The sequence below is a fragment of the Crassostrea angulata genome, chromosome 2, assembly GCF_025612915.1.
Source record: "Crassostrea angulata isolate pt1a10 chromosome 2, ASM2561291v2, whole genome shotgun sequence".
In the NCBI taxonomy this organism is placed as follows: Eukaryota; Metazoa; Mollusca; class Bivalvia; order Ostreida; family Ostreidae; genus Magallana; species Magallana angulata.
The window spans coordinates 31,415,557-31,426,769 of record NC_069112.1 but is presented as its reverse complement, the minus strand read 5'-3'; the positions used below and the strand labels follow the sequence as shown (position 1 = coordinate 31,426,769).

At 32.2% G+C, this 11,213-nt stretch overlaps 1 protein-coding gene across 6 annotated transcripts; it reads right to left on the bottom strand.

Annotated features, from left to right (window-relative positions):
* Positions 1-232: 232 nt before the first annotated feature.
* Positions 233-9,141, bottom strand: LOC128172274 (uncharacterized). Of its 6 annotated transcripts, XM_052838067.1 has the most exons (6): positions 9,005-9,141; positions 8,062-8,135; positions 6,709-6,750; positions 5,491-5,582; positions 3,420-3,496; positions 233-2,997 (listed from the first exon to the last, which is right to left on the bottom strand). In XM_052838067.1, exons 5-6 carry the CDS (start codon positions 3,475-3,477, stop codon positions 2,030-2,032), a joined length of 1,026 nt encoding a protein of 341 aa, XP_052694027.1. In that variant the 5' UTR covers positions 3,478-3,496; positions 5,491-5,582; positions 6,709-6,750; positions 8,062-8,135; positions 9,005-9,141; the 3' UTR covers positions 233-2,029. The 6 variants fall into 6 exon arrangements, with proteins under 6 accessions (XP_052694027.1, XP_052694028.1, XP_052694025.1 ...); XM_052838068.1 differs by lacking the exon at positions 8,062-8,135 and having other exon boundaries at positions 9,005-9,108; XM_052838065.1 differs by lacking the exon at positions 9,005-9,141 and having other exon boundaries at positions 8,062-8,996.
* Between the last annotated feature and the right edge of the window lie 2,072 nt (positions 9,142-11,213).

Below are 11,213 nucleotides of genomic sequence, written 5' to 3'. Positions count from 1 at the left end.
AGCTGAGCTACATGTGTATTCAGATGAATTGAAATAAAGAAAAAATAGCTAAATACCAAGAAAAGTTTATAATAATAGGGAAAAAATATTTCAAAGAAATGAAGAGTTGTCTCCTCATGGATTGCTTCCCGTAGTATGCCTAGAGTTAATTCCCTTGCCAGGGTCGTCAGAGCGTTTGAAAACCGAGTTTGCTCCCTTCAGAATTGAGGCAAGCTAGAAAAGCTGCAAAAGACAAGGGCAAGGCGTTAATGGATCGAGTTAAACTTGGTATGTAGAGTTACAGCTTAATACCGTTAATCAGAAAAGGGATGCTCATTTGTTGAGAATTTCCTGTATAATCTAAATTTTACAGCTAAAGTTGAAAATAGCTGTACTTTTTCAAATCTTTTTCTATTTACTCGGGATTAATGAAAAATATGTGGCATTCACATTGAATGAGCATTGGTTTTCTAAATCGTTGAGGCATTTCGAATAAAATATGTTTAAAAGTAGTTCCTGCGTATTTAGCCTGCCCTTGTCTTTTTGTTCTAAAAGTGTCCGTGTAAATTTTCCTTTAAAATGGGTCACTGCGACTAGTAGCTGTCACGTGACTGACCTACATTGGTGGGCGAGAAAGTTTGAACCTTGTATGATATAAACGTAATATAATGAATAAAGAAAATTTTAAATCTAAATGGGAAATAAAGTGTTTAAATGTCATCACCAGTTTCACTGTAATTTTAAGCTGTGTGTTACCTTAACTATACTGCGCACAATGAAACTATATTGAATGATTATGTAAAGAGTGAATATATTTACTGTGAGCCTATTTATAGAATACATAGAAGTTAAAATTTAACGAAGGTTGAATAAATAAAATTAGTCAATTCGTTCCTCTAGTTGGCGATTTAAGTTTTGATACTCATTCACCTGCGAAGCACGACTCCAGGTGAGAGAATGGGATATAACTTTCCAGAACGGGGCAACCAAGAATGCGAATTGACTAATTAACGAAAAGTGTAAGACGAGTTCATTATGCATCGCGGGCAGATACCTTGGATCGGACTTCGATTAATACAAAATGTTGATAAATATAGTGGAACAACTAATACGATCTTAGGATTAATGGAAAGAACTTTCCAGAACGTTATGCCTAGAAATGGGTTGACTAACTGACATGATGGAAAGTGTAGGGTGAGTTAGCCATTGGGCAGATAGTTTGAATCTGACAGCTTTGGTTAAAAAATTATGCATGCAAATGGATAATAATGCATAACCTTTTATTTTTATACCACGATAGATTGGTTGTAAACCTTAGACATTTAAAACTTGTAAACAGTAATAAACAGATTATTATATTCTACGTCTATATGGATAAATGATGTATGCATAAAACGGGGAAGTTTAATTGGGATGCCCCCTCCAGATTGTTATTCAAAACAGTCTTTATCTGAAATTCTTATTTGGGATAGTACTAGAAATTATATTTGAAATTGACCCAAAGAACCAAATTTTGAGAGATATACACTAATACCTATCCACTGGTTTGAAATAAATACAACAAAAAGGTTTTTTTCAGTCAGCTGCAACAAACAGGATTACGGCGTACATTTATATATCATCCATTTCAGTATGGATTTTTCATCCCTGTCCGCTCCTCTAAATATCTAACAATACAGTTTGTTGTTAATTTCAATTGTAAAGATTAAGATAAGGAAAAACTCGGATAAAGTATATACAAAAATGAAAAAAAAAATATGGTTCAACATATTAAGCATTATATCACAATAATGTGAAAAGTGGTAATTCCCGCGCTTGCGCGAGCTTACATCTAATATGAATGAATTCTGTACGTCTAGCATTAACGACAGCATCAATGTTAAGGAAACATGCGGTTTCATTACTGGTTTGATATAATTCACTTTTTACGTTAAAAACATTCCCTGAGAACTATCGACAGGAATGTAGATCGTAACGTGAAAGTTAACTAAGACGTCATATCGTATAAATACAGACACGTGACTTTCGACACATCTAGTACAATATAGATTTATAGTGTAATATGTTCGTCCTTCGTAAAAACGTTGTCTTTAACAATACCTATTCTTTCTACGCAATCTGCTGGGACATGCGTTTTGGGTTCTAAAATTACTTCATCAAATTTTTCGACGAATCCCCAGGCTTTGGAGCCTACTTTTAAATGTTTTTTTCGTACGTCCTCGATAAATAGCTCTATCACTTTAACTTCATCACGGTTCAATTTTGTAACGTTGATACGCACTACCTCACGTAAGAGCGAAGGTTGATTTGTAAGGCGTGCAAGTCGATGCAAAGCACGCAGAGTAAAGCAACATGAAATAAACCGTGAATGTACGCCTTTACTTCCAGCTGCAACATGCTGATGGAGGCTTGCTTTTGAATCTATGTTTTTTGGACGAAGACCTTCCTTGTAAAGTTCATTGGGGCGTAGTAACCTATATACATATTCCGCTTGTTGGGTTTTTTCCTCTATTTTTGCTTCCTTTTTAGGTAATTCTTTGTCATTTCCTTCACTGACCATTTCTTCCACATCAGCTGAAATCGTCGATTTGATATTACAAGAGGTTAAAGCTGAATCCGCTGGTACAGTGACATCTTTGTTTAAAGCTAATTCTGCTTTGTTCTGAATGGTTTTGTTTTCATCGGATGGTTTTGTTTCATTATCGTAGTTAGAATTAGACACCGATTTTATGGTCGAGAGTTTTAATTCGAAGTCTTCATTTACCTTATGTATGTCTGTTCTACTTTTACTTCTGTCTCGAGAATGGCATCCCATCTTTCGACTAGGGCATGGTTCATCGTCATCAATGTTATCTTCAGGATAGCTACCTATTTTAAGACTAGGGCATGGTTTTTCTTCAGTTTTGTCTTCAGGATAGCTTTTTATCTTATGACTAAGAAAGAGTTCATCGTCTTTAATTTCGTCTCCAGGAAAGCATCTCATCTTACGGCTAGGGTGTGTTTCATCTTCACCTGATCCTACAATTGATAACTGACAATTGAAACGGAAGAAAAATAAGTTGATTATGTAGGCTATGTGAAATGATAAAACAAAAATCAAGACAAGATTTCAGGTATAAAAAGTGTAAGGTATAGGGATTTGCATTGTACGGATGCCCGTGGGCGCCAGGTAAAACATTTTATGTGCTTATTACGTAGCTGCCGCCAGATGAAATATTTTTCTTTCCTGACACCAACGGGCTTCCGTAGGTTGTTAATTCACTTGCCTTTAATGTACCGAGTATTTATTTTAAATTCACGACATTCGGTTTACGTGTCTCATCTCACCCATATGATTTGATTTCATTTAGTGAAAATAAATCAAAATTCAGCGATACACTTCAAATGCATTTTTTTGGCACTGCATGTGAATAAGTAAATGTTACAACAGAGATTTATACCTTTCCGTTTCCTCGTAAAATTAACAGGATCAACACGATGACTTAACTCCGTTTCCATAGCAATAAAAGACCTTGATCTGAAATTCAATAGAAGAACATACCGGAGAATGTGATTGGAATATTTAACAAAGGAACATATGTTAGTACATCTTTAAACAAATGTCTAAAAATAATATTAAAAATTGACCAATATTACTCCTTTGAAAAATGAGTATCAAAATAAATGACGATAATTTTAAATAAACTGTCGATGGTATTGAGATGTGTTTCACAGGCCATATCAATTGATTTAAGAAGATATGTGATTTTTTTAGTATAAAGTTTATCAGAGCAAGTTAACAAATCAATATGCTCTTAAATAAAACAAGATACATTTATACTGAGCAGACAAAAATGACTTTTTTGTCTAAGTTTTAACTTAAAGTTTCTTTGATTAACTTTTTTCCTGTCATCATGAATGAAATTATGAAGGAAATTTTAAAAAGAGCTTTTGATTATCCTATCGTTGAAATTTGTATTTTATTTGATTAGAGACAACGCGTTGGTGAATAACGTTTATAATGTATAATACAAGGTTTATGGTTAGTTTTTACTGAAACCGATGTCTGACTTATTTTGCAAACGGTTGATGGAAAAGCTAGATTAGAAATTTAAAAAAATGAACATAACACAAACTCGTATGTCTAGGAACATGGATTGAATAGATATTGATTAGCGTAACTGTTTATTTAAATCAATGTACAAAGTTTTAACGTAATGTGTTTTTGAACAGCTTTAAATGGACGAGGAAATAGATCTGAATACATCAGAAAATATTTTTTGTTCCTGAATTTTCAACACTTCATTTTCTAATGATTTTGGATTTGTCTGTTCAGGGAAGGCTCCTAACACTATTGAACGCGAAGAATAATGAAAAGTAACGTTGAAAATAATAATTATGTATTATAATGTTTGAGTAGTTAGTAAATTCCAAATTACAAAGCATATACCAAAATCTACAAACTGGTTTGCTTGGTTTCTTCACTTTTTTTATTTGTGTTGTCTTTTAATTGACACAAAGTTATTAAGTCAATAAACGTACACTAAAATTTTATAAGTAGTATTCCTGTGATGGTATAAAAAAAATCCATAATAATCTACTAATTACGTAATATTAGTGAAGGAAAGATAACTTCTGCTGTTTCCTGATGATTAACACTAATTTTCTGATAAATACGAATGAATCAACATACCAGCCTATATAAACATTGTCATAGGGGATTACATGTATCTTTTCCTCACATAAAATGTTTCATACTACAAGACTGTCATAACTGATATAAATTTCTAAAACAAAATGTTCTCTAACGTAATCTATAAATCAAAATATCAAATTTCAATATTCTAATGTTGTATATATATATATATATATATATATATATATATATATATATATATATATATATATATATATATATATGTGTGTGTGTGTGTGTGTGTGTGTGTGTGTGTGTGTGTGTATGTATTTATATATTTTTTAACAAAGAATTTCTCAAAGAATCTAAAGTGAAAGTTAAAAATATATCACAAGAAAAAAAATGCTGAATACGTTTAAACTGAACAACGCTCACTGGCCTATCAACTTGATCAAAAAGAACTCGGTTCATGAATACATGAGCAAAGTTAAATTTGACTACACATGATTACATGATCATGTTTTGTTTAACTTTTACTCGAACAAAATTTCAGTCCGGAGGAAAAAGTTATAGCTAGTTCTGTACCGCAGGCACGAAACATCTTTTTCGAAAATGGGGAAGGGGGGGGGGGTCAACAAAAAAATCTTGGCAATCCAAGCCGTGTGTGTTTTTTGTGGGTTTTTTTTTTGGGGGGGGGATGGTAGCGGTAGGTAGGTGAGCGTTGCCGTTGTGTATTTATAAGAAAAAGTAAGAATCGTATGCCGTTGAAAGTTATACACAGAATCATGCTTTCCTCGTGGGCATTTTTCCTTATCTTCTCAAGAAGTTTGCTCCTTAGGTTTTGAGTAGCCATTTTTGGTCTTTATGAGATAATGTTAATCTGCTAAATGACATACCTATAAACCTTTAAATGGAGAGAGGGAATACATCAAAATCAGGGCCACGATTGTTTAGGTTTTCAAAGTATACCGAATAAGAGTTCCCACTCCTAGAAAAAAAATCAAACAAAATCCGATAAAGTTTAGTTGATCTACATGGTAATACAAAGACCTCCAATAAAACTCTTGCTCCAATTATGTTTTCAGTGCCTGATCAAACAACATAGAAATCATATTTTTCAAAAATATTTCAGGCTGGGGAACAAAAATGTATTACAAAAAAAATTAATGAAAACTTAAATTGTAAAATGTCATTTTTTGAATATGAACTTAAGGGGGAACATGGGGTTGCAGTGTAAAATTATTTCGCAATGAATATTTTTTTCTTTTTTAACACATTTACATTAAGATGTCCACTACAACATATATCATTTTCATAACTAATTCTTACCTTGCAAGGGAGATATTTTGATAGGAATTATCTCCCTTTTCTGGCATTTTGAATTTTTTTAACAATTTCAATTTTCTGCAATTATTATTTTTTGATGGAATTGAATTAAAAAATCATATTCATTAACTTTGAGAATGAAACAAATTTCAAAATTGTTTGCAACATTGGTTTTTTTACATAGCAATATCATAAGTTTATCAATATATTGCTGAAGTCAGCACTTAAAATTTTGAAGGTTTTGATTCTAAATTTGAACAAAATGCGATAGCACTTTAAAAATTGTCGATGAAGATTTTAAAAAAAATTCATATATCAACCTTAGCATGTGCCTTTTAACGTAGAAATTTTTCATGGCAATTTTCTTGGCATTTAAGAAAGATACTACAATAGGAATCACCCCTACCGCTTATTCTGGAATAATGACCTTTTGTGACAAATTCTGCATTGAACCATCAAAAAAGTAATGAATTATTTAGATTTTTCAATTAACATGAACAGATCATTATCAGAATATATACTGATTATATTAACTGCTTATGATTTTGAACATTTACATTTCTAAAATCAAAAATGTTAAATTTCAACAAGCTCATGATGAGACAATGACTACTTTAAAACCGTTAAGTACGGGGAAAAGATCTATCAAATCATGTATGACATCATAATGACTAAATGACATCATATCATCATACAATCAAATCAATTATGACGTCATAATAGAGTTAGCATTGCAATGTTAGTCACGTGATATTTGTCCTGTCCCCCCTTAATGTGTTACTACTTACCTTACCGCTATAGTCAAACAATGTTCTCCTTGTTGGAAAAATCTAAAAAACAAAAATGCTTTTAAGTTAGAAATTAAAGAACAAACTCCTCTCTAGAATACTATATCTTGGTGTTTGAATTTTATTCGCCTGCATCAGTACGTATTATTAAGAAAGCCCAGAAGGCTCATTCGAAATTTGAAATGCGTGTTTTGGAATTCTATTTCGAATAAATATCTAAAGGACTGCGAACGATAGCATTGTCTAGCCGCCTAACTAACAGTTAATTATTTTTTTTGGGGGGGGGGGGGGATTTGTTGTTTCACGGGGGGGGGGGGGGGGGCATATGTCTACCGACCGATATACATGTAAATTTTCGAGATAATTAACGGATATGAATTAAAATGAAATTTTACTTTTTTTCTAACGTGAACATTTGATTATTAAGTTTTTATGCACATATCGTTCGCCAGATATCAATTTCCTTCCTCATAGAGACCGATTTTATTGATAATTGTTTTAGACACCCCCCCCCCCCCTCCAAATTTTATTTTGATATAAATCAATTAAGATTTGATCATACTTTTTAGTAGAAAAAATTTGATTTTGAATATCTGCCAGAAATTCCAAAATATTTGGATGTAAAATGTAGGCGGGAAACGTGCGTTAGAGTAAACAGATCTTAACTAGTGACATCATAAACTTGAAAACCTGTATCCTAACAACATTAAATTGTTCTAAATTAAGATCATTCGTACATGCTCTCACATACATATAAATACTATTTTTTCCCTATAGCTAGCTTATTAATTATAATTTGTACTTATTTTGACACGGAATATACAGTTAACAAGTTAAAATGCAGTGTATTTCGCGGATGTGAGTGATTATGCTCGACCCGTGTGCAGTTCTTCCTGATGCGTTTGAACTCGAGAATATTTCACCATCAATAGTTTAAATCCGTTTTTATTTCACGTCCAGATGTTTGCTGTTTTTTTTTTTTTCGGATGAGAAATTATTTTAAAACATGCATATTTCTACCTACCTTACTGCTATGAAATGTTGTCATGAAGGACTTTCATTGTGAGAGAAATCCCAAAAACTATTAAAAACTTTTTGTGGTTGGTTGTTTTTGACACCAACTTTAAATCCGAGAAATACAATGACAAAGCAGGTTCAAATGCAGATGACGTAACTCTCAATTAAATGCATTATGTGAGTAATTTTGCTCGCCCCGTGTGCAGTTCGTTCTGATGAGATTGAACTCGGGTATATTTCACCATCAATAGTTTAAATCCGGGGGGGGGGGGGGTTCAGGTCCACATCTTTTTTTTCGGATAATAATTTTTTTGGAAACTACATATTACTACTTACCTTACTGCTATAAAATGTTGTCATGAAGGAGTTTCCTTGTTAGAGAAATTCCAACAAGGAAGCATTTGGTTTAGCTAGAATTTAAAGTGAAAGTAAAAACATCTGTTAATGATATTATATTTTGCTGTTTAAACAACATCCGCCTGATTTCTTCAGAGAATGACAAGAGTAACGCGGGTTAACTAATGAAAAACTGTTTGGGGTTAATTGGTTTTGACAATAACTTGAAATCCGAGTAATACAATGTCAAAACAGGTTCAAATGCAGATGACGTAACTCTTAATTAAAGGGGCATGGTCGCGATTTTGGTCCAATTTTATTTTTCTGTTTTTTATTATGCTTTAGAAATATATTTCTAATGATCAAATGAAATTTGGGTGCCAGTTGATGAGTTTAAAGCAAGATAAAGGGCGCACAATTCTTCGTTATGTAAACAAGGCTCGTGCCCTGTTTTTGTTTACAAAGGTTCAATTTACCAGTAAAAATATTTCTCAAGCTGATTTGTCTATCTTCTTATTCATGTTAAGCATGAATAAACAGTTCCTAACGATTAACACATTTATTTGGGGTTTAAAACTGGATTTTTCACTTCAACATTCAAAATGTAAACAAACGCTTAGCTTACATAGCTAAGAATTGTAAGTTCTGTAACTCGCTTATAACTCAACAAATGACACTCAGATTTTGATTGAATATTTAAAAGCATTACTGAAGCACTGTAAACATTAAACTCGGAAAAAAAATTAACCAAAATCGTGACCATGCCCATTTAAATGCATGAAGTGAGTGATTTTGATAGCCCCGTGTGCAGTTCTTCCTGATGCGTTTGAACTCGGGAATATTTCACCATCAATAGTTTAAATCCGGGGTTTAATCACGTCGATATCTTTTTTTCGGATGATAATTTTCTTTTATACATACATACATGCATATTACTACTTACCTTACTGCTATAAAATGTTGTCATGAAGGATTTTCCTTGTTAGAGAAATCCTAACAAGGAAACATTTGTTTCAGCTAGAATTTAAAGTGAAAGTAAAAACATCTGGCTATGATATTATATTTTGTTGTTTAAACTACATCCGCCTGATTTCATCAGTGAATGACAAGAGTAATCCGGGTTAACTAATAAAAAAACATGTGGTTCATTGGTTTTGATGACATAACTCTCAATTAAATGCATGGTCTGGTAAGTCGATTATGTACAGCGATGTCGTCTTGTAAACTGCCCTTTGTCAAAATGCATCTTTATTGTATACATGTATGATATTCTGAAATTTACTTCATACAAACCTCTAATATTCACACTGCAGGAGTCGTGAAGCAAAATAAGCTTAAAACTTGAAATGACACCAAAAAATGATTTAAGGTTATATATCTGGCTATCAACGGTGTTTTCTGACCTTGTGAAAAGAGTGGTTCGAAGTTAAAAGGAAAATAATACAATGCTAAAACACATGTTATTTCTAGATCAAGTAAGAGTCTATCTTCACTAGAATCGTGCATTGGAATGAAAAGATACATTTTCTTTTACACTTAAAAGAAGCAATGGTACATCTTTTGAAATGATGATAATCAAGGTCTAGTGTTTATTGTCTCTAGGTGAACATGCAATTATTCTTTGAGAATGTATCGATTACTAAGCACTTTAGGGCATAGGTTTAGGATGATAAAAATAATGATAATAATCATTTGTGCGTATATACAGGCTTTAAAATGAACAATCTACGAAACAAAAAAATAGTATAAAGTAAAAAATATTTATTTTTGCGTGCTAATTATAACATTACTAATAAATTCTTCATTTACTTTAGATTCTTATGAAACAAATGGCCGATAATTTACAGCATTGTCATAAAAATGAAGTACATGTACATCAATATAAAACACATTTAATATCTGAGGGAAAATATAAAGGAATTAATACAATTATCAGTTGTAAACATTTTCAATCATTGCAGTCATAAACCCATTACACTGAATAACATGATCAAATCGAAACTTGCAAGTCTGAATCGATTTTTCGCAACATTCATATACTACATGTATTTTCTTAAACAAATAATTTCCTTTGCCAAGCAGTTTTTTAACAGGTAATTTTGTAATGTATACATGTTATTTCAAACAATTTTATCATCAAACTAGCCTTTTGCAAAAAGATCTTATGCGTAGTAGAGTGAAATGGTTAATTTTAATATGGCAGGTGTTGTTCGCTGTTGTGGTTGCATCAGTAGTAAGCTTACAAGCAACAGGGCCAAAGACAACTTGCGGTTGGCCTATTGGTTCATTATCGTTTAGCAACGTGAAACTACAATAAGATATTTTTATAATACTTTCATGTTAAATACCGAAATCTGATTGGTTTAGACACAGTTGATAATTCGTTTTTTTACCATCAGCGGTAGCAACTTACTTAGCAACGGGTAACACAACGAATAGTTACATGCGCGTACGGTTCGCCGTAGAATACAAGTCATTTCTATATAAAAGCAGTAAACAACTCTCTAAAATTAAGACATTCAGTATAATAAAATAACTAGTGCCTTTTTGGGAGGATAACAGCTGAAATTGACACCCTTCGAAAACCAGTCAACCTCCGCTTCACGTCGGTTAACAATTTCATCGGGGTGTCAATTTTAACTGTTACCCTCCCAAAAAGGCACTATTTATATACATTTTATCATTACAGTGAACACGCTGTCCAAATGTTTAATTGAGAAAATATCATAGAGCTCTCAAAAATAAAACATTTACATTTGAGGCCAAACCGGTCTAGTTTTTTAAAAATGTAATATGTTAAAAGTTTTACACTCTGAATCATTGGCAGTACAGAGTTAAAATGTGTATCTGCTATCGTTAAGATGATTCGATAATTGGATTAATTTTCAGACTGTATTGGTTTCCTACAGAAAAGGAGCTCTATATAAAAGCTATATATAAGTAAAATACAAAAAAATCTAGAAGTAAAATATATGGATTTTTTTCCTTACTAATCCATATAAAATTTAAGGTATATCTGATGGTTAATTTATTGATCACCCATCGTTTTTATTCAATTGCTAGTTATGAAATATCTGTTGGGGAAAATGGACGCAATCATTCTTTGGCAACTACTGCAGCATTATTAGCTGTAAAATTACTCAGTCACAAAC